Genomic DNA, 24,979 nt, shown 5'->3' with positions numbered 1-24,979 from the left:
CCCTGGGGATCAGGGGAGATGGGGAGGAATATTTACACTATGAATTATCTCACATGCCTATAAATCAATAAGGCAACATCTGAATTCATTTGTGTCCTCTCTTCCCCCAACCCCTACCAGTGCTCACCTCTATCAAGGCACTGCTGTACACCTGTTTAGCAGTCTGTCTCCCCTGCCCTGGCATGCCTAGGGGATGGACACTGCACGCTGCTGTCAGGAGTGGTAGCTTTCCAGGGAGGACTGGGAGTGTGGATGGGAGTGACAACACAGCAAGAACAATGCACCTTTGAAGACCTAGGAAGTATGTAGTTATAAAAAGTAGCCCACATGAAATTGGGCTGAACAACATCAGGAATATCTTGAGGGAAATTATATACATACACATTCACCTCTGAATTTCTTGTGCTTAACACATGGTGGGAACTCAATCCATACTTTGTGAATGAAAGAAGCTGGAAAAAAATGGGTTATCTGAAATAAGCTTTGAAGAATTGGTAGGATTCCCACAGTGATAGATGGGGGAGGAATCACTGAAGTCAGAGGGAACAGGAAAAGCACAGGCATGGGTAGAATTGCTGCACTGGTGGGACAGAGAAGGACAAATTAATTGTCTGGTAATACTAGAATGCTGAGGCATGATCTTACAAGATCTGAAGACTGAGTTGGGGATGCCATTTGCAGGCAATGTGGAACCAGTGAGGTCTTTTTAAGCAATGTGATCTGTGATCAGAAAAGAAGAAACTGGAACAGAGCTGCTGAATGAATTACCTAAGTGAGAAGTGAAGCCCTGAACTATGGCAACTGCCTGAACGATGGCAACTGGGGTGAAATGGAGTGAAAGTAGGCTACATGGAGAAAATTTTATTTTTAAGACTGAAGGTAAATAAACTTTTTAAATATTCAAGAACAATGGAATTAATTGAAGTACTAATTTAAAGGAGGTGAAAAATAAAGCACTAAAATTAAAAGAGAAAAATGATAAAATTTTTAAAAAGTATATTTAACCTCAGGTTAACTGAGTCATAACTGGTACTGGGTGTTAGAATATACAGTGTATTTCAAGTTGATTGTGTTGGTAGGAACTCCAACACGCATAAGTTAGCAACAGTTTATAATTGAACAGGGCATTCTGTACACGCTTAAGAAAGGTCATTCTATAACTTTTGAGAAGGGAGTTAGCAGAATATAACCATACCGTGAAGCTGTTGTTAGCATTTTTCGTGCTTGCTTCAGCTACACTAGCATCTGAGAGGTCAACTTCATCAAATATCAGAGACTGTTAATGAAAAAAACATACAAATACATTAGAAGAAAACCTAACTCAATGCTCTTCAATACATTTTTTCAATACAGGAATTAGGAATAGAAAATGGGGGAAAAAAAAGTTAAGTTGGTTGTACTCTCTGCAATTTCTTCCTATAAAGGAAAAATAAAAGCATAAACTACAACTAATCCATAAATCCCCAACTGAAAAGGACTTTAAAGACGCCCTGGGAACACTGTTTCAATGCAAATGTTCTGTGCTCTCTGGAAGCGTAACAGCTACCACTTCTGGGGAACCTGCTGAGTGTGTGGCATACACATGCACAATGCAATCTCTCTGAAGCTTGTAACAGCTCTGCCAGGGAGGCAGAGGAAATATCATTGTTTCCAGGTTTGCAACCTAAGAGTTGAGAACTAGTCCTGGCTTAGCTCACGAACCTTCTGAACCTTATTTTCCTCATCTATAACTATGCGTTCAAATGAGGTAATGAATTTGCTTTGCAAGTAGCAGATGACCTTTTTTGTATACTCTTAACATCCAAGGTAGCAAGTAGGAAATCTTAGTCAATAAATGTAGGCTTCCCACTTTTAGTCACTCATTGTTCATACTCATTCAGCGTTCTTCCAGCAAGGCAGGCATAACGGTGCACCGCGAGAACTGCGGAAACTAGAACTTGAAGTAGTTGACAGCTGGACTTGAAACTGAAGTAGACTGTAGAACTAGTCTACTTCAATTCAACCAATGTGACTATAAGACTTGTTCATTGACTGGCAGGAATCTACAGTCTAGCACAGGAGATTAAATAGACACAACTGACTTTAAGGTAAGATAGACAACTAAAAGAGAAGAAATACAATGAAATGCTATAGAAGGTCACAGGTGATTTATCCAGCAGAAAACTGAACTCTCTCTCTCGTGAATCATGGAATAAGGACTATTTGAGGGGATCTTGAAGAAAACAGGGAACTTTGTCAAGTGCAGATGGAAAAGGAAAAGTCATCCCAGTGATGGTAGCATGAGCCCAAACTGGAGGCTGTCAAATAGCCAATGCTGTCTAGAGATAAATGTGAAAAATCAGGATGGAGCCAGATCAGGGACAATTTTGAACATAATGACTTGTAAAATAAGATTATTTTACATGGTTATTACTTCTATAGATACATAAACTTAGAATTAGGTTTGTTTGCTTGTTTTTACCTCCTGGTGTACAACTCTACCAATTATATCACGAGCATACATTTATAAAAATGAAAATAATTAATTATTCAACTGGCACAGTAGCCAGAAATCTTAATTTATTTTTGAATACTAAAATACGAGTTTTTACAAATTGCTTCTCCCAAAACTATATTATTATTATTTGATTCAACTGTTATATAAAAAATTTTTTAAGTCTTGATTTGATTTCAATATGATTTGTATTCCTAATTGCTAGCATACTGGAGTGATTGTTTTATATCAGGTACTGTGGAAGCTCTTGATGTGTATTTTCTCCTTTAAGCCTCCTCTCAGCAACACATGCTGTCCACAGCCACTCCATTGGAATATGCTGGAAGTGGGATATGAGCTCTTCTCTGAACACAGAGCATGAATTCTTAGCAACTACAGCAGCTCTCTCTCTCCCTCTCTCTCTCTCTCTCTCATGGTCAGGGAAAGATTTACAAGATAAAAGGTGGAAACCCAGAATGTTGCGTTTATTACATCTAATAAGGTTACATTTAATGTTTTATTTTAATTGGAAAGAAAGAAGAAAGGAAGAAAGAAATGAAACTACACTAGAGCCTTCCTTAAAGATTATTCTTAGGGACATGTTATGGGACTGACTCAAATAGACCCACTTGGGATGGGGTCCCCGATGGATCACATTTATATTGAATTCATATAAAAGCATAATGCTATAGTGCGCTTCCAAGACAAAAACAGCTTACAGAACCAAAATTTTACATCCATCCACAGCCTCAAATGCTTGAAACTAGTATTCTCGCGAGTTACCTTTGAGTCCTTCGCATAGTAAAGGGTGCGGCCTCGAAGTTTGAAGTATCGCTTTTTCCACCTTTGGAAAGAACTGGTTTGCTTCAATAGCTGTCCCTCTTTAATACTGGTCTAGAGAGAAGCAGAAGCACAATGACACGATTAAAATGAAATTCAAAACCAAATGAAATTCAGAACCAATGGTGCATTTACATTAACATTTTGAATAATATTTCTCATGTCTTACAAATTACAAGAGAATATTTTACTCTCACCACAGCTTTGCATATATGCAAAGCCCCAAAGAGCAAAAGTGAATTTGACATGGTTCCCTGTCCTCAAAGAATTCACGAATAATAGGCAAGACACATGCACATACACTAATACTTGCAATACAGTGTTATGTGCACACTGCCTTGTATATATTCTAAGTATGGTGGAGGTGCAGTATAATATGATTACGAAAGAGCAGAGGTCCTGGAGCCAGAAACCTTGGGTTCACCTCCTGGTGCCACCACTTAGTAGTTGGATGATCTCAGGCAAGTTACTAAACTTCTTCATGGCTTTATTTATTCATCTGTAAAATGGGGATGACAATAGGACATACCTTATAGGGTTGTTGTGAGAAATAAATGAAAAACACGTTAAAGGACTTAGTGCATGGTGCATAGTATGTGCTCATTAAATGTTAGTTACCATCAGCCAGGTGTTATTTCTAACATATACACAGTACTATGCAGGTGGTCCAGAGAAGGAAGCATCAACTCACCTCAGAGGGAGTCAAAGCAATGTTCTCAGACAAGGGCCCAAGGTGGGTCTTGAAGGAGTTTATGACAAGAGATGGGGGAAGGGCATTTTAGGTGTGTGCAAAAGTAGAAAGGTTAAGACAACATGGATATTTGGGACATCTTCGAAGAGCTTTCTGCTATAAATGCAGTGAAGAGTTTGCAAGAGGCAGCAGAGGGAGATGCAGCTGGAAGAGGTAGGCAGGGACTCTGTGGCCCTGGGCCAGGCTCTGGTTAAGTGCCTTAGGTATGCTAGTTCATTTCGTTTTCACCAGCAAAATACTTTGAACCTCTCTGACCTCATCTAGCGTTTCCCTCTCTTGATTTCCTGCATCACAATGGCTGCATTCTTCCGCAGTGGGCCTAAATACTCCTGCTGTAGGCTGGCACTACCTCCCCTCTCCTCCCTCAGATATCCCTCTGGCTGACCCCTTCACCTCCTTCAGGTCTTGACCATCTCAATGACACCCACCTGAGTAACTGCGTGTTTCACACTAAAACTTGTGCTTGCTCACCATATTTTCCCCCATCCTGATCTTATTATCCACCCCACGAAGTACTTCCCATCTCCTGACACATAATGTAATTTACTACATTTATTGTGCTACCCCTATTAGAATATAAGGTCCCTGAGTTTATTATATCTAAAAAAGTTAAATTTAATGTTTCATTTTAATTGGATGGAAAGAAAGGAAAAAAGAAAGCAAACTACACCAGAGGCTTTCTATAGGATTACCTTAGAGGCCATGTCACAACACTGGCTCAAATAGACCCCCTTTCGGATAGGGTCCAAGATGGATCACATTTATATAGCATTCAATAAAGAGTTACCGTGCTATAGTGAGCCTCCAAGACAAAAACAGCTTGTAGAACCAAAATTTTAAATCATCCCACTGGATTGCACACTGACAATATCTCCAGTGCCTAGAACATTATCTGGTACATATGATAGTGAGATCTATATGAATAAATGGCAGGTGCTGAGATCATCTCTCTGTCTGTTTGATTCCACAGTTCATTTCCAACTTTTACATGACACTATTTCTTACTACCATAAAGACATAATATATTGAGAAAAGTTTGTTGTCTCCAATAAGACAGTTAAGTTGCGTTAATATTTACTTTGAATTTCAATAAGAATTTTACTCTACAGCTTGCTCTAAGACTGTCTTCCTGGAACTGTTATGGAATCATTACAATTTAATCGTCAACAAAACACTTTTGAAAGTCAGTACCAAAGAGCCAATTTAGAGTCAGACAGACAGATTTCAAGCCAGGCTCCAGCATACAATAACAGTATGAACCTGGACAAATTACTCCAACTCTATGCCTCAGTTTTCTCTCCTAAAAATCGGAAATAACAATACCAACTTCACAAGCTTGTTGCATCTAACTTAATTATAAGATAATGCCTGTAGAGCACTTAGCACACTGTCTGGGTTAGAGAAAACATTCAATAGATGGCAGAAAGTGTTATTATTATGATATCATTATGCTATTAAGTCCAGGGAGTGTTTGCCAGGCATCAAATTATAAGAGCTTCTTGTAAGAAGTAAATAAGTGTTTGCAGCCACTGTCAGGACAAATAACAGCTGGAGTAGGACTGTATCAAGAGAGGAGGTTATAGGAGACAAGAGTCAGAATATGCTGGACACAACAGGGAGTGTGCTTTTTCTTCTAAGTGCAAAAAGCTAGTGAAATGTTTAAGGCAGGAAAGTGAAAATGGGGAAATGGGTGAGAAAGGAGGTGGTGATTCGAATGGCAGCCACGGTGGAAAACCACTGCCTCAGACTAGGGTAGGGTCTAGCTGCACATCTAAACCAGTTATAGCTGTTGGAGTCCACACAGAAGCAATGGTAAGAGAGGCCTCCTGAGAGGAGGCAGTGAGAAAGGCCAGGTGTCAGGAGACAAATCTTGCCCTTAATAAGCTTCATGTGGCAGCAGCTAAAAGTGCTCCTGGAGTGAAACTCCAGGCCCCATTTTGCACAAACTCTTAAGAAAAATAAGATTTAATGCCAGCATTCTAAGGCCTCCCTCCTCCGCCTTTGTTTTTATAATTGCAACTCATTTTTTATAGTGTAAACCACCATTTTAATGTCCTACCACATGGTACCAGCTTAATATACAGGGATGGGAATAGGTTATCTTCTATCATCTCTCCCATCACCAGAGCCCAGGACTCATGTAAACACAGGGCAAACCCCATCACCAAATACACTGTTACCACCACTGACTGTAGCAGGAATTAAAAGGTCCCCAAGTCTCACCCCAAAGCCTACTTATTTTTAGCAATATTTCATAACATGGAATCCCAATACAGAAAGGAAATAACATGTACCAGCAATTCACACTGACTTATATTCTATAACTACCTTTTTACTCCATAAATCACACTAAAGTTTTGCTTATAACAATAAAAATTAAAACATATTCATAACAAAGGTAGTTTTAAAAAGGGGAAAAACATAAATAATGATATAAATTTCTAAATAAGTCAAATTAATATAATTTAAATCTATTGAGGCTGAGAGTGTTAGTAAGTGCATATCAGTATTAGCTACATGTCAAAATTATCAGAAATATTCAAATTTATTATGTGACATTTATACCAGAAAGACTAAAAATCCATATTTATCATCTAATTATTTTGTATATTTTAAATGTCATATATCTTGAGAATTTACCCCTGAAATAAAATCTATGTTATCACCAATTAAGTTAGAAATACAAACCAAAGGAAGCAACATTACAGGAAAAAAATTTACAACTTTATTGAGATATCATGATCATATTAGAAACTGCACATAAAGTATACAATTTGATATGTTTTGACATACAAATATGGCCATGAAACCACTACCATAGTCAAGACACTGAACATATTCACCACACTCAAAACTTTCCTTGCATCCCTTTATAATCACTACCTGTCCCCAGGCAACCACTGGTCTGCTGCCAACAGTTGCTTTACATCCTCACCAACATTCAGTCAGTCACTTTAATTTTAGGCATTCTAATAGGTATATAGTATCTCATTGTGGTTTTAATGTGCGTTTCCCTAATGACTACTGATTTTGAGCATTTTCCTTTGCTTATTTTTCATGTGCACATCTTCACTGGTGAAATGTCTGTTTGAATCTTTAGTCCATTTTTAAAATTGAACTGTCTCTTTTCCTATTTTTGCATCTTAAATGCCCTTTACATATTCTGGATGCAAGATATTTATCTAACATGTGATTTGCAAATATTTCTTCCCAGTCTGTGACTTGTTTTTTTCCATTGTATTAATGGCATCTTTTGAAGAGCAGAGGATCCTGAATTTGATGAAGTCCTATTTATCAATTTTTTTCTTTTATGAATCATGTCAAATCTAAGACACCTTTGTCTAACCCAAAGTCACAAAGATTATCTTCTATGGGAAAACATTATTTGTACATGCATGACTATTAATCTCAACATAGAATCTAGTCATTCCAATTTTCAGTTGCTCTGTTACTAATTTCCTGTCTACATTGCTTTTTTTTTTTTAGAAAATATGAACAGGTATAATTATCTAAAATACTGGTTTGTAGCAATTACCCTGTAGATAGACTATTAGAGGAACATCATAAAATGTATAACTTTTGAAATTTATAATATACATTTTGCATATCCATAAAGAGGCACCTCCATATTTGAGGAATTAGTGACTTAATGTAGCTAATATGTAACTAAGAAATAGACCACAGTCCTCTACGTTGGCTTTTTGGTAGCAAATGGTGAATGTATAAGCTAATCCAAATCTGACTTTTCTAAAGTTAGTCACATCTTTTTATAATGCTAAAAATTATTGTGGTCTTGGATCATACACATTTTTTGGTCAAATCAAAGAACGTCTTGCAAAATTATTTGGCTAAAGTAATTATAATTCTTAGTGTAAATTCATGTTTAATTCCAAAACATGCCTATGTTGTATTCTCTGAAGACAAAATTTCCTCCTATTCATCTATACAGGTGGAGCATGTCTTCTTGATCCACGTTTCAAAATATGTGCACACATCATATGCAATGACATGATATGCTAACAGCCTAATCTAAAAAGCTTTCCCAGGACCTGTAGAAAACATTAAGAATTATGAAAAAAGACTGACACTGTCTATTATAATTTGATGTCCCCTCTGAAACTTACGTTGAAATACAATCCTCAATATGGCAGTGTTGAGACCTAGAGCCTTCAAGAAGCTATTGGGTCATGAGTGCTCTGCCTGCATGAATGGATTAATCCATACATAGATTAATGGTTAATGGATCAATGGGCTAACATGAGAGTGGAACTGATGGCTTTACAAGAGAAGAAAGAAAGATCTGAGCTAGCACATTAGCATGCTCAGCCCCCTTGCCATGTGATACTCTGTGTAACTCTGGGACTCTGCAGAGAGTCCCCGCCAGGAAGAAGGCACTCACCAGATGCCCAGCTATGCCCTTGGACTTCCCAGCCTCCAGAACTGTAAGAAATAAATTTATTTTCCTGATAAATCACCCAGCCTCAGGTGTTCTAAGCAACAAAAATGAACTAAGAAACTGCCACTCTTTATGAGGCATAATGAGAAGCTAAATCTTGTGATGACATCATGAAGCACTCATGCCCTCTCATTCCACTTTCTCTTTCTGCCTTCTTTTGCCCTTTAGCTTCTCCCTTTGGTCAACAACCAACATATATTGTAAAAGTTCCACCAGAAATTATGTAGTCTAGCTACAAAGAACTATCATGTCCCTCATCAAGAACCTAATTGGGGTAGTGGGGAAAATTTTTCATGCCACACCTCTTAGAAAGAAAAGTCTGACTTACGAATATTTCAAACACAAATGGTCATTAGTAATGAGAAGGTCCTTATTCTGGCTAACTGTGTAAAAGACTCTTGAGGGAGAGACTCCATGGTGGAGGTGAGGTGTACTCTTCATTCATCACACAGACAGTATCCACTAATGAGGCTCCAAGTGAAGGACTTTCTGTGTCCCAGGAACCTGGGTTCCAAGTTAGAACTAGGAGTACATCTTTCCATAGAAACCATGTCATAAATTTGCCTTAATGCTTAAGTCCCCATGCTATTCTCTCATGTGTCTGAATCCCAAGGATACCAGTTGCCTAATACTTCTATGGGTGTAGTGGTGAGAAGGAATGAATCCTGACACAGCTGCAGAAAAATGAACAGGAAGGTCACTGGCAAATTAGGAGGTCAATCTCAACTGAGGATAGGTTTTACCTGCCTTTTGCACTGGCCTGGATTATAAACTACTTGGAGTCCAGGAGGCCTATCTCATTTGTTTTTGTATCACCATTGTGAAGGTTCTATAATTTATGTAAGTACAGATGCTCCTTAAGTTACAATGAACATACTAATAAACTCATCATAAGTTGAAAATATTGTAAGTCAAAAATGCATTTCATATACCTAGCCTACTGAACATCACAGCTTAGCCTAATCTACCTTAAACGTGCTCAGAACACCTACGTTAGCCTACAGGTGGGCAAAATCATCTAATAAAAAGCCTATTTTCTAATAAAGTATTGAATATCTCATGTAATTGAATACCACACTGAAAGTGAAAACAGAATGGTTGCATGAGAACTCAAAGTACGTTTTGTACTGAATTCATACTGCTTTCATATCAGAAAATTGGAAAATCATTAAGTTGAACCACTATAAGTCAGGGAATGTCTTGTGTGTGTGTGTGCGTGTCATGTGTGTGTGTGTGTGTATAATATATAGTATTACTTTCATAGAAAAATGTGGTCTAAGTTCCAAACAACCAGTTCAAAAACAAACTACTTCTGGAACAAAATCTAGTTGTGAGTTGGGATCTGTAAGTAAAAAGGAAAATGGGCAAAGTAACCTCTGTGACAGTGGTTCATAACTTTGGTTGGATCAAGATGCCTTTTCAGAATCTGTTGAAAGTTGTGAATACTATCTCTCCAGAAACATGCATGCATGCGTGCACATACACACACAATACACACACTAAAAATTACATACAATTTTAGAGGGTTCATGAACTTTCGAGATCCACCATAACTAAAAATTACAGCCTCCATATAACAGTAAATTGGATTAGTGTTTTGGTGGTTGTTTTTTAAATAATTGGATTAGTTTTTTGGTTGTTGTTTTTTAAATAAATCAGTCCTTAATATGGTTATGGGTAACAAATATTAATTCTTTTAAACTTTCTCTTCAGTTAGCTTAATGGTCTCCTATACCATTTGAAACAGCGTAATTTGATATTACTTGAGGTTAGAGAGCAATAACTGAAAAATTTTGAGTTCCAATTTTCTGTTGCATTTTCAGCAGTAGTTAATAATTACATAACCAAACAAATCCTAAAATATCCAGGCATTTCCTAATTCGAAAGTTTGAAATAGACTTATTTATTCAATTTGAAAATTTATTTTTGAAGATATACTACATAGCTGTTCTTCCCAAGATCATTAAACATTATTTTATAAAAATGAAAAGCTTACCCTAAGAAAAATTAATTTGAATTCAAATATTCATTCCTTCAAAACACAAAAGAATATATTTTCATTCCATGTTTTCAGTCTTAGTTTATTTTCAAACCAAGATTGGAGATGTGGAACCTCTGGGTAACACATTATTTTCACTTTAGACTAGGAAAGCTCAATTAGCACCCACACCTCAATAACCTGAAATAACCAAACAACGGTTCAGAGTCTTTAATGTCCTATCCAGTTTCATGGTTTACTGCTGCATAAAGTGTGCACTTGTGACTCATAAAAGGACACTACCATAGAGAGAAGTCAAAAGATAATATGGGGAAAATATAACCACAGTGGAAAGGAAGTATCAAAGGCTGTATTATCAGTATTTTAGAGAGTTATTCTTCAAAAAAATAACATTGATTCAGCATTTATGATTAAAAAGAGAATGTGCAAAAAATAAGAGGTATAGAAATCAAGACTTAATAGTATGTTAAATAATCATTAACCTGATCAGAAAGGAATATGAAGTATTCATTTAAAAACATACAGATTACATGGCACAACAATGTGAATATACTTAAAGCTACTGAAATGCACATTTAGAAATGATTAAGATGGTAAATCTTATGTTATAAAATTTTTATGTGATAAAATTTTTACCATAATGTAAATAATTTTTTAAAAAAAAAGAGATTACAACACTCTTAAATATCCCAGAAAGTCCTTGGGATAAGAGCTAAAAACTTTTAAGAGGATAATGTAGCTTCTAGTCTAACAAAGTTAGTCAGAGAAGGAGAAAGAAACTACACTGAATGTCATGGAAGAGCTATCTCATCGAGTTCAGAACTGAAGACTTATGGCCTAGCACTGACCACAGGACTGCTTTTTGGACCAGACTGCAGATGACCAGTAACACCATGGGAAGCCACCTCGGCTAAGAGGAGAGTCTCTGAACTTTGTCATGTGACATCATGCTAGTCTTTTGTTACTCTAAATCCATTCCTCTTCTTTCAGATGCTTGCTCAGATTTATTCACATACAAATTATTTCTTTTCCTGAAAATGCCTAAAATATGTAGTCCAGTCATGCCCATTCAATACAGTCCTATTTCAAGATGCTTTGAGGAGAAATACGGGAAGCCTGTAGCCACTGCCAAGGAGGATTCGGGAGAGTTATATGGTGAGCTGCATCACTGTAGCATCTGGTGTCACCCAAGGTAGGCAGCCCATAATTCCTAAACCCAAACACAGAACATTAAAGTGCTATAAAAATACATCTTGGCCAAAGAATAAATCATTTGGAAATTCAAATGGCAGAAGTGGGTGTATTCAGATTTTTGTAAAGTTCTGTTTAAGGCAATGGGGAAGAAAAGTTAATGTTTGGTCTATTTATGTTCTAAAAGTACTGTTTTAAGGAAATGTAAATAACCTACTTCATTCTCCCATGGTTTTGCGGGTAATTTTCTAAAATGAAAATCTAGTTAAATTACGCCACTGCTTCAAGCCCTTCATTAGTTCTCTTCTGCCTGCCACATGAAGTCCAAGCTCCTACATGTACCATAGAAGGCCCCTACACAGCCCTCCAAATGTGTGGCCTACCCCTCCTAAGCTCCTTCCTCTGCCCTAAATATCCTCTGCTCCATTTGTCTGTCTTGAAATCTATTCATCTCAACATTCCTCCAGCACCATTAGCCCTGGGAAGGCTTCCTTGACCCCGTAGGGGTAGGAAGAAGCCACCACTCCCACCCTCGGGTCTCTAATACATCCTTATCCTGTCTGTGTAACAGCACCTATGACACTGAACAGTGTCCATCCACATATTTATGGTCCCACCAGGTCGCGGCCTTTAAGAGGGCAAAGACAGCAACCTACCCATTTTTGTAACATCACCATCTATGGCATTAGGTAACACATCATACGGCCTCCATAAATAAATGTTGGTTGAGTTGACCTAAACAACTTTTACCAAGAGTATAAAATGGTATGTAAGGTAACTGTGTATTTTAAAACAAAGACAAAAAATTAGAAAACGGGAAAGCCCTGGGCCCCTGATTGAGGGGAAATGGTATCAATGAGTAAACAAGAAACACTGTCCGGAAATGCTTTTTTTTTTTTTTGAGACGGAGTCTCTCTCTCGCCCAGGCTGGAGTGCAGTGGTGCGATCTCGGCTCACTGCAAGCTCCGCCTCCCGGGTTCACGCCATTCTCCTACCTCAGCCTCCCGAGTAGCTGGGACTACAGGCGCCCGCCAACACGCCCGGCTAATTTTTTGTCTTTTTAGTAGAGACGGGGTTTCACCATGTTAGCCAAGATGGTCTCGATCTCATGACCTCGTGATCCGCCCGCCTCGGCCTCCCAAAGTGCTGGGATTACAGGTGTGAGCCACCGCAACCGGCCGGAAATGCTTTTATGGTTTCCAGGGTTCAGCAGATTTGAGGCTGTTTCTTTTCACGTGTATGAAAATGGACACAATGCTCAAAGGCATACGTCTGGAGGGGCAGAAAATGTCTATCCTGATTTTTTATGAGAATATTGTGCATTTAGAGATGTTCCTTATAGAGTCATTTTCAAAGCAAATAATTTATGTTTTTTCTATAGAATTATTACATTCTTCAAATCTTACATAAGCATGGATTAATCTGCGATGCGTGAGGCTGTGGTGTATATATAAAGATGTATAAAATATAGTCGTTGCCTTCATGAAGCTACAAACCTCTCTGTGTTACAATATACAAACAGCTAATTTTAAATCCATGAAAAAAAAAAAGAAAAGGAAAAAACATTCTTGCCTTCCTCTAAAAGATGTGATTAAAAAGATTTAGCTGGGAGGCAGTTATTCACATGAAAGTTAATCCTCAAAATAAACTTCTGTTTATGTACGGCTAAACAAACGCTTCTTATAAAAGAACAAGCATAACCAAAAAGTGATTAATTTGTAACAGCTCTAGCAAATATAATCATACAATCAAAGTGTGGTTAAGAAAAAAGCAAGTGGCTCCAAATATTTCAAAATAATGAGTATACCAAGTGAAGAAACAAAGAATCATTTTTTTTAAAATCATGCTATTATATTCGATATTAATGTTCAACCAAAATAACAAAGTTAGTAACAAATATAAGAAATAGTTATAATCAGAGTTATGGTTAAGAATCTGTTAAAAGCAAGTATGTTTTAGTTTTACTTTGTTCACAAATTCTAGGATGAGGCATTAACTCCCCCCTCCTCCCAAAAAGGGCTTAGAAACATTTGTATTAACTGCCATTTAGTCATATAATCTGGCAATTAATGGTTTAGTACTACCTGACCCTCATGGAAAATCAGTAAAGCCATATAGATTCCAACTGGAATCCAATAACCTAGTTTAAAAAAATTAAAAGCAAAAAGATCAATGAACCTGACTTTGAAAAATCATTTTCCAAAAATAAAAGCATTGCAAGTTGAATAAATTCTTATGTAGCTGGCTTTCTGAAACTGTTTTTAGTCCAATGTCTTAAAGCTGCAGAATTGCTCATTTCATGCCCTTTGCTTAAAGAAAATAAAAGTAATTTCTCTTTTAAACTATATACACACATGGATGCTCCAGGATGTCACCTAAATTTTCAGAATCGCCTCTGTGTCACAAGTGGAAGCTCCTTAGATGGAAAACCACTTTAATGCCCCAAGGAGAATGCAACCTTAAAAACAGCCCTTTGATGAGCCTTTTGTAAAGCTAAGAATCCTTGAAAAATCAGGCACTGCCCGATTTATCCAGTAGGTATACACTTTCATATGCGATGCTGGCTTTTAGAGGAGCGTTAAACAGGTGTGTAAAGTGCAAAGGTCAGTGAGAATGCATGTCTTTTACAGATGCCTTCAAGAATTCCAGAAGAACCTCTAGCTTCTAGCAGTCATGTCCCAGCATGACCTCCACTTCTCATCTAAGGAATGGAATTTGGCGTCATGGGAGAGATGGATCAGGGGAGATTTCAATACTCTACATTTTATTTGTGTCACTTCTTTCCTGTCTCTTCTAACTACTATCTATCGTGTCCTCTCAAACAATTTTTCTTTGGCCTATATATTTCCTTATTCATTTGTCATATAAATTCAAGGAAAGCTGTGTTATGCTTTCTTGGGTGTCTGTACAAAACCTGTAACATCATGAATCTATCTGACCATCTTTAATGGTCAAACTAAGCCTCTATAGTTAACAGACTTTCACCTCTGAAATGGAAATAATGCCTGCATATCACTATGTGCTATGATGGTATGTGAGGCAATGGATTCAAAATAATACATAATTCTTTAAAAACATGGCATGTCAAGATATTATCATCATAACAGTCCTCATCCTAAGCATTATTTATTATGGAAAAGTTTTTGTTCCTTAAATCCATCCCTTTCCACCCCTCTTGCTATTGCCTTAGTTTGGGCTCCTCTAATTCTCTTGGACTCAATAGTTTACTAGGTGCTCTCCATGCTATCAATTTTTCCCACCACTAGGCCATTCTTTCCACTGTGGACAAAACTATCTCTGAAATCCTGCCGAACTCTGGTTCAATATGTTCAAGGTGTGCCCATCACCCGCATAATTCCAGACCTCTTAGCTGGGCATACAAGACTCTTTTGTCCACAAGTGCCCCACCTTCCTTAACAGCCCCATCTTCAGCAATCCTCCTAAGGTCCCCTAATAGTAAAGTAAAAGAGAAGTACTTGGTAATCCCCAAATACACCATGCTTTCCTGTGTCCAAGCTTTTTCACCAGCTCTCCCTTCTACTCAATATCGTCCTCCACTACCTCTGCTAAACCTCCCACCCCATCCCATCCTCCTTCAAAGCTCTGGCCACTGTCACATCCTTGGTATACCCACAGCTCTATGCTCATGCATTACTTACAGCATTAATCATGCTGCATAGGGATTTTTTTTAATGCCTGGGTCTCTCCTATAGGACTGAGTTTCTCAGTGACAAAAACTGTATCTTATTTATTTTTCTATCCCACATATAGCCAAGTATTTGATATGAAGAAAATAATTAATACATGTTAACTAATTTGTTGAAGAATCAGGAAACAAAAAGAAATTAAACGATTAAAACTTTTTTTCTTTGATAACAATTGGAGGAATTCAGTAGAAAAAGACAATTCAATTTTTCTTTCCAGCAAGTCACTATACTGGCAGGAAGCATAAAACAAAAATAGACCTGACTCCTGTAAAAGAGCCCCAGGCTGGGTTCCACTTCTCCCTCCACCATTTACTAGCTCTGTGACTTCACATAAGTAATCAAATCTATGTACCTAAGTTTCCCCATCTGTAAATAAATAAACATCACCTGCCCTGTATTCCTCAGACTTGTCAGGAAGAAACAAAATGATAAGCAAATATATCTTGTAAACTCCGAAATGCTATGAAATATCAGAAGTAAGGTACTATTTGAGTAGGTCACACTTTGGGGAAAAAGGTGTTTTTAGCGGGACTGATACAAAGTACATAAAGAGACAATCCTGGACAAGGGCCTCATGCTTCTATTTTGATAAATTATTGCACAAAACCCTAATTTAACCACATAAAGAAAATGTCTAAAGTTTTCTAAATCTTAAGCATAAAAGCAAAAATCAATCATGAAATTTTATTTAATATAATAATGGAGCATGGTTTATAACAAGCTATGTAATATTATTTTACTTCTTAGAACACCGATCTTATGTTGTTTACCAGTGAAAATTAGGAAATGATTAGAATTGCTGCTGGATAACTCCACTTGGATGCCACTGGCTCTTCAAAATTCAATAAGGCCCAAACTAATATGTCTGTCTCCCTGAGTAGCCTGCATGCTCAGTGAGAGCAGAGCCCACGTCCACCTCAGTCACCACTGGAGCCCTGGCGCTTACCAGAGTTCCTGGCACAGATAATAGCTCTTAGTAATGATTCACTGAACAAATGAATGAATGAACACTGACATTCAGATAAAGTAGCTGAGATGGCTTTTGGGGGAAACTTGCACAGAAGCCTATCTTTAGGAGCTCTTCAGGCAGACCCTTGGCAGGAACCCAGCAGCACTGTGAGAATTCTAGCCAGAGGTGCCTATTTTGTGGCGGGTCATCTCCTCACTTGCAAATGTCCCGTGGCAAATACAAGCAATTAGCTGTTGTCTATTCTGGACTTTTTTCCCCCAAATTAAAAGCCATTCTGCTTTTATCCACTATCATTTCATTGTTATTAGGGGAAGCTATCTATCTTGTCCACATTAATATTATCTTCGTGGAGGGGACGGGTATACAGAAGAGATATACCTACAAAATGTGTAAATGAACTACTATTTGTAGATAGTGAAATTAAAAGATAGTAGATTTTCTATCCTTCCATATTTTATCCAACAGCTAAACTTAGCATAATTTAGCTTGAAAGGTGGCCAAACACAAACCACACAGACCCACATTTTACCCTATCCTAAAGCCTATCTTCACCACAATATATTCAATATATTCAATGTATTGTGTCTCCTATCATAACATTGCTTTTTCCTTTTATTTGCCCTTCTAAATATTTTTATGTGATTACAAAATAAGAACTATTTTTCCCCACAGCCATGCCAGAACTCATATCTCAGCAATGACTGCTCCTCCTCTCGTGGGTCTGGAAGGGAAGTCATTTCATTTTACTCTGATTCCGTCTGTCAACCTCCTTCATCAGCCACCTGTGAAACTGCTTCAAGCCTGGCTTTCCTATCAGCCTCCAAACTTTCCCATCAGCTCCTTTTGACTCCAGACTCTTGGCTTTGTGCTGGTATCCTCCTTTCCCCTTGTGAATTTTGTCCCACCATGAATTTCCTACTTTCTTAAAAGTAAATGTAAGCCTCTGTATTTAAATAAGGATACACACATGACACTAAGCTCTATTAAATAAGCCAGTTACTCTAAAGTCTGGCTGATCATTACTTGGAGACCTTTATAAACATTAATGCACTTTGATTCAATTGGTTTAGAGTAGGGCCTACACATACTACACATACTAAACCTACACATACTAAAATCTCTTTTGGTGATTGGAATTATCAGGCTTAAAAGACTATTGTACATATAATAATTTGCATAAACCCTTTAAAAAGGTATAATTCAGCACTTTTGTTCCTTTTCCCATGCACCTTTAACTAATATCATTAACTGTAACCACTTACTTTTATCTGGCTCTGTGCATTTTAAAAATCTGGTGTCAAAATCTTCCTAAAACACATTTTTAGGAAGCTCTGCCCCCACCCAGGAGTAGGAGCAGAAGCTAATTTAGGTTTAATCACTGAGCATGCTCACTGTAGCTCTTCAGGGCTAGCCACCCATAAGAAACCAAGCTACACTCAACTATGATCCGAACAAAAGCCAGATCCAACTGCAGATGAGGACTGGAATATGACCTCCAACGAGGGAGTAAGAGCTACATGGGTACTGGACTCAACCCTGTGTGCTGGGAAATTTCTGGATGCGGGCAGAGAAGAATGGCCCCAGCTGCTGTATGCCCCATTTTGTGATATGTCCATCCCCGCACTGTCACGCTGACCTCGCCAGGAAAGCAAATGCTGGTGGAAGAACTGCAGCGGGAACAAGGGATGCTTCGGAGAATGATGTACCCGCTTACAGGAGAATGGCTGTGAGGGGTGTTTCTGGGACCAACATTTAATGACAATGCAATCAGATGATGAGGGTGATTTGTCATTTACAATATCACAAAACATTTCCCTTTTTATAAACTGCCACCAGGAGCAGTTGTCCTCAAGCAGTTTGGTGTATCAGGATCATCTGAGCTTTTCCCAAATACATGTGACCAGGCACTTTGGACAGGCCATCCAGAATCTAAGCAGCTCAGCCTCCCCATTCCGGGATGTCTCTGAGGAATTCTATGGCTCTGTGAAACAGAGTTCCAAAGCCACATGGGGCCAGGCATCGTGGCTCACTCCTGTAGTCCCACCTACTCAGGAGGCCAAGGCCAGAGGATCGCTTGAGCCCAGGATGTCAAGGCTGCAGTGAGCTATGATTGCACCACTGCACTCCAGCCTGGGCAACAGAACGAGACTAAGTCAAAACAAACAAACAAACAAACAAACAAAAAAACGCCACAAGGCTAGATGGTATGCATTGACTATAATGACATTTAACATTACATAAAACCTTGACATTTAATATTCTAGAGGTTTGTACAATAGTCTTGTTTTTATTTACAAAAACCATACATGACTTTTGTTTTTGTTTTTAATTTTACTAGAAGTAATTGTTTACTTTTACATATAAAACACACACATGTTCTGATTCTGGTTGTCTGAGACGTCCATGTGACAGAAAGCTGTAGTCTGGCCACAGTGTAGCATGTGCTGGCAACATTCATTCCCTGTGCAGGGCGTGCCAAGGTGAAGCCCAGTGAAGCGCTCGCTCTTCAGTGGGTCTGTCTGCAGTATTCCATCCCGCCATGCTCAACCCAGGGATAAAAAAATGGCTTTCCACCACAATTCCTGTGCCCTTTTCCCTGTCCAGAAAGGAAGAAATTCAACCTGTCAAAAGCCAATTATGCTGCAGCCTGTGCAAACCCGAGCAGTGGTTATGTCTGCCCCTCGAGACCTAATTGAGGGAATGTATGCCCCAGGAATGCAAAGAAGCAAGCTTCCCCGTCTAGTGAAGTATTCCAATACCTCTGGATATATTCAAATATCTTTATTATTTTGTTTGAAATACTATAAACTCTAATATTTGGGACATTTGCATTTAAATATAAATTAATGCATTCTAAAGCAAAATAATGAAGATTATCCAACATATTTTTTTTTGAGATGGATTCTTACTCTGTTGCCCAGGCTGCAGTGCAGTGGTGCACTCTCAGCTCACTGCAACCTTCGCCTCCCAGGTTCAAGCAATTCTCGTACCTCAACCTCCCAAGTAGCTGGGACTACAGGCGCACGCCACCACGCCCAGCTAATTTTTGTATTTTTAGTAGAGACGGGGTTTCACCATGTTGCCGAGGCTGGTCTCAAACTCCTGACCTCAAGAGATCTGCTCACCTCGCCTCCCAAAGTACTGGGATTACAGGCATAAGCCACTGTGCCTGGCCTATCCAACATATTCTAATCACCCTCTGTATCAGTAAACCATCTAGTGATTGCTAATGTACTTTGTCCCTTGCAATGGCTTATAATTTTCTTGAGAATATCTATAATGATATAATTACCTCCTTGAGACTGTAGTTACTTTGTGAACATTTATGTATTAATTTCTAAAATTAAGCTGTCTCTCCTTTTTTAATATGTACCTTCTTTAGAGCAGTTTCTGAATGTATTTTTCTTTTTTTAATTTTTATTTTAAGTTCCAGGGTACATGTGCAGGATGTGCAGGTTTGTTACATAGGTAAACATGTGCCATAGTGGTTTGCTGTACCTATCAACCCATCACCTAGGTGTTAAGCCCAGCAGTCATTAGCTATTTTTCCTAATGCTCTTCCTCCCCCCACTGAGTGTATTTTTAAATTAATATTAGGTAAAAATATATGGCTTTATAACGTACTGGTACATGGAGAAGGTACAAAATGTACATGCTGTATAAATACCAGACATACAGTTTTTTCATAAAATATAATGAACTACTGTGCATTACCACAAGGTGGCAGTGGTGCTATGCTAATGATCAGGATTTTCTTTCTCAAATATGAATACAGATGGGCTTTTTTTCAGTTGCACAAATCCTTCCCGTAACTGGTGAATGCCTGAATGTCGTACGTGTAACTGTGTTGTAAATGGGTAAAACAATGAATGAATGAATGAATATTATCCTTCAAATTCTGAATTTACTTCTTCCTTATCAAATGCCCCTATTCACATCCAAGAATAATCCCTTTGCCCACACATGACATTTTGATGTAACCACTTTCCCCCATGGCCACCATGATGCAACTATTTTGATGTGGGGACATTCTGATGTGGTCTAAAATAAACCACTAGACATCACGTTTGTTTTTTTAACTAATAACTAATGTGCAAATTAGAGAGCCTCACACCATACCTGAGTCTCACAGGACTGCTGCGCTTACAATGTCCCCTATCCTGGAATGCAGTTTGTGGCTCAGGAGGAGCTGGGGGTCAGTAGTAAGGTCAAGGGTGGGATGGGAAACAGGGTGAAGTGCAGGCATCTGACTGATGAGCCACAGACAATCAGGAGTCTCATATCTACCACATACAGTTATCTCAGAAAGAGATACTCAGCATTTCATGCAAAAGATCTGCTTATTTTCTGGAATTTCAATTGCATCTTCAATAATCTGCCTCTGAAATTCTCTGGTTCTTTCCCCAAAGAATATCTGAGTCCCAACTACATAGGAAATCAGAAATCAGTTAGAAATCTGTCAGTTCTCTGGATGGATAGACAGATTAGACAGATAGATAGATAGATAGATAGATAGATAGATAGATATGGATAGATAGATACACACAGATATATGTTATATTTAATATCATAAACTCTACTCCAATGATGATTTTGATGGACAAGACTGATAACCCCTAAAAAGGATAACCCAGTTCTAGTAGATTTTTTTAAAATATCTTATTAATAATTGTTCACAGAAATGAAGAGAATCAAATGTGAGTGTCCTCTGTGATTAGCATGGAACCAAGAAATGGTCAGAGATGAAGGCTGTGCAAATTACTAGAAAAAACAGCAACACACACGCACATGCACCCGCACACACACGTGCGCACACACACGCACGCACGCACGCACACACAGCTGCACATGGGTTCTCTACTTTGGTCTTGACAGCATTTTCCTGCGTCCCTTCACCTGGATCCATCCCGTCTTCCATTTATTCTTCCTTTGAGATCTTTCTATATTTCTCTATCATTTGCCAAAAAAATCTAAGCCCTCTCTCCCTCAGGCTACTTCTGTTTATTGTTCTTACTTCCACCTTTGCGTTGTGGTGTAATCGTCCATCTCCATCATGCACAGAGGTGCAGAGGTACGGCCTGGGTTCAAACCTTGGCTCCACGGCTGACTAGTTGTTAAAGACTTTGAGCAAATTACTTAATGTTTCTGTGCCTGAGTTTCTGCTTCTTTATGGATAATAACAATAACTAAGCCATAGGGGTGTTGTGAGGACTCAGTGAGTCAATGCATGTAAAGTATCTGCAACGGTTCCTGACACACGGTGCTCAGTAAATACCAGCTGGTCTTGTGTTACTCTCACTCCTGTCCTTTATTAGACAGTAAATGTCCCCAAGTCAGATTCATGTTTACTTTATCTTTGTCTCCTTAGCACCCAGCACTATGCCTATCACCTCAGTGGTACTTACAATTTGTTTGTTAAACTAAATTGAACTAGTCCCTCTGTCTTTCATCTCTAATCGTTCTCTCTCCATCCATCCCTTCCCGTTGGCATATCTGATTTTTAAAAATAACAACTTTTTCCACCTCTTGATTATGTCCCAGCTTCCAAGCTATGCCTTCCTCTCCATTACTACAAAACTGCTTTAAAAAATTAGAATCCTCTCGCTGCCTCTGTCCTTTCCTTTCCTTCAGCCTTACTGCATGCATTATAGCTTCCATTCCCTCCTTTTCAGGAAATCTACCCCTTGGCTATTTCCAATTACAGCCTACATGCCAAATCTCTCTGAATGAACTTCTTCCCATAGTTCCAATTATCTCCTCTAAATATATACATAACTCCTAAAATAAATTTCTGTATTTATTCTCATTTTCACTCCAGCTCCATTTACAACTGCCTGCCTGACATCTCCACTTAGAGATGCCATCACCACCTGAAACTCAAGTACATTTTATTTCACGTAACACGTCTTAGTATAATAGAAAAGACACTGGCCTGGCTTCAGAAAACCTAGATTCTAATTTCAAAATTGCCAGCAGCTAACTACATGGCACTGGGTAAAAGTCACTCTATATGGAATTCCAAATGAATTCAGCACCTTCCCATGGCAATTCTGCTCCTCTTCCTACGACCTCATCTGTTAGCAGCAGTGTCATTTTCCTAAGCACACAACCCCAGAACTCCCAACCTATCTTTTATTTTCCCTCACCCTTAAATTTATTTTCCCTCACCCTTAAATTAATCTGCCATCAAAAGGTTTCTGAAAACTGGTCTTCCTTTTTGCTCCTGCGCCCAGTGACCTAATGCTTGTGATTTTATTATTCTCACCTAGACTATAGCAATGACCCCCTATGAAGAAATGCTTCCAAGACCAGCACAGCACGAAGAACCTCCTGATGGTGAGCAGGGCTGGAACCACCACCTGCCTGTCACAACACTAACTCTTCATTTGGTTCCCCTTGAAGTTTGGCCCGAGTGTGAAAAATGACTCTTCTTTTAAGGACTTGTAATAAAGCGGAGGTGACACACAACACTCAAACAAGACTTTTCTAAAGGTTGACATTAATAAAAGGGAAGTAGACAGAAAGTACCATTTTAGACAATACGACAAAATCCCTTTTGTCCTCCATGCCTCTGAGCCCAAAGAGAGACTCTAGGACGCTTCTGTCTCAGCTCCCCCATCAGGGGCATACCAGGGGTCCCCTAAGGCCAAGGAGCACAAGCTCAGAGAGACAGCACACTCAAGGTCTCCACACCAAAGCTAAGAAGCCGAGCCCTCCTGCTTGCCTGTCTACGATCTGTCCTTGCAGTTCTTGTTCCTGTACTGACAGCGGGGCTGCCTTACCCGGGCAGGCCTCAGTTGAACACCACAGTCCCACAAAAGTCCCCCACTGTTCACAAGACAATCACATGGACAGAAACATGAAAAACAGATGTATTGCCTTACACTGAACTAGCCCCCTGTCTAATTAATCCTCCATACTCCCTCCCTCCAGAATTGTTTCCTTAAGGCAGATCTCATCTGGTCACTTCCCCGCTCAAAATCTTTATTGGTTGTTCATCAACTACAGAACAAGGCAAAGCCCTTTAATTCTGCATGGAAGGCCTCCCACTGGTTTCATCTTCATAGCTTCACCCTCTTGAAACATCACTTCCATCCCCACTCCCCGCCCCCTGCAGTGTCTGCTCCTGGCATTCTGGTCTACCTGCCATTGGCCAAACAAAACACTCATCTTCCTCCCACCTTGGGTTCTTCATATGGGTGGCTTTCTGCAGGTGCAGAATGCACACCCCCGCCCTGGACCTTTCCTCTCATGACTCACCCTTAAATGCTGGACTTAAATAACCGCTCCTCCAAATGTCACTCAAGCAGAGCTCACTCATTTGCAATTCTATGTTGTCAGTCCTCACAGAGCCATATTTGTAAATTGCAATAGATTCACACAGGAGTGTGATGCACAAAATTATCTTTTCTCTCTTTTTTTTTTTTTTTTTTTTTTTGAGACAGAGTCTCACTCTGTTGCCCAGGCTGGAGTGCAGTGGTGCGATCTCAGCTCACTGCAACCTCTGCTGCCCAGGTTCAAGTGATTCTCCCGCCTCAACCTCCCGAGTAGCTGTGATTACAGGCACCTGTCACTGTGCCTGGCCACTTTTTTTGTATTTTTAGTAGAGACTGGGTTTCACCATCTTAGCCACGCTGGTCTTGAACTCCTGACTTGTGATCCACCCACCTCGGCCTTCCAAAGTGCTGAGATTACAGGCGTGAGCCACCGTGCCCAGCCTCTTTTTTCAATATTTTCAGTGGTATATGAATTCTGAAATCCGTATTACAGTATGAGGAGAAGGTAAATCATAAAACAGGACAAGTTTATCCACTCAATCTTCAGAAGATAGTCTAACTTTATCTCCCTAACCCCCAAAAGTCATTCCAGCATCCAAATTACTTTATTTCTTCATCCTACCCACACTCCACTCTACTTGACAATAGCTGTCTTGAAAAGAGTGGACTTTTTTCATTGTTGGGATGAAGTGAAGCATTTCCTTTCCTACGTCCTGGATGTGAGGCCATATCACATGTTACTCTCATTGTCTATGCTGCTCTGCACGCATGCAGTCGTCCTCTGCTGAGGGTATGCAGAGCCAAGCAGGACTCGAAGGCTTGCTGCGCTTTCCACTTGGAAGGCATGGCAAATAAAGATGACTTCATCCAGATGCCTAAGAAACACACATTCCTGAGGCCAGGCACGGTGGCTCATGCCTGTAATCCCAGCACTTTGGGAGGCCAAGGTGGGTGGATCACCTGAGGTCAGGAGTTGAAGACCAGCCTGGCCAACATTGTGAAACCCCATCTCTACTAAAAATACAAAAACTAGCCAGGCATGGTGGTGCACACCTGTAATTCCATCTACTCAGGAGGCTGAGGCAGGACCATCACTTGAACCAGGGAGGCGAAGGTTGCAGTGAGCCGAGATTGTGCCGCTGCACTCCAGCCTGGGTGACAGAGCAAGACTCTGTCTCAAAATAAAAAAAAAAATTAAAAAAATTTAAAAAAAACCACATTCCTTAAGTTCCAAGGTAAAAATCAGGTTTAATTATTCACATAGGAAATACATTGTTTTCACAGATCTATTCATTCATTAAACACAGTTACTGAG

General features: G+C 39.1%; 1 protein-coding gene across 8 annotated transcripts in view; it reads right to left on the bottom strand.

Moving 5' to 3' along the window:
* Positions 1–24,979, bottom strand: part of DGKH (diacylglycerol kinase eta) — a 204,216-nt gene that overhangs the window by 111,052 nt on the left and 68,185 nt on the right. For all 8 annotated transcript variants that reach the window (XM_054528957.2, XM_054528950.2, XM_054528952.2 and 5 more), the window contains exons 3-4: positions 3,257–3,367; positions 1,196–1,276 (exon numbers count right to left, since the gene is read on the bottom strand). In XM_054528957.2, coding sequence (XP_054384932.1) covers positions 1,196–1,276; positions 3,257–3,367 — 192 coding nt within the window. The remainder of the gene's footprint in view (positions 1–1,195; positions 1,277–3,256; positions 3,368–24,979) is intronic.

The sequence above is a fragment of the Pongo abelii genome, chromosome 14 (assembly GCF_028885655.2).
Source record: "Pongo abelii isolate AG06213 chromosome 14, NHGRI_mPonAbe1-v2.0_pri, whole genome shotgun sequence".
NCBI lineage: Eukaryota > Metazoa > Chordata > Mammalia > Primates > Hominidae > Pongo > Pongo abelii.
The sequence above is the reverse complement of the archived record's forward strand: the minus strand, read 5'-3'. Positions and strand labels throughout refer to the sequence as shown.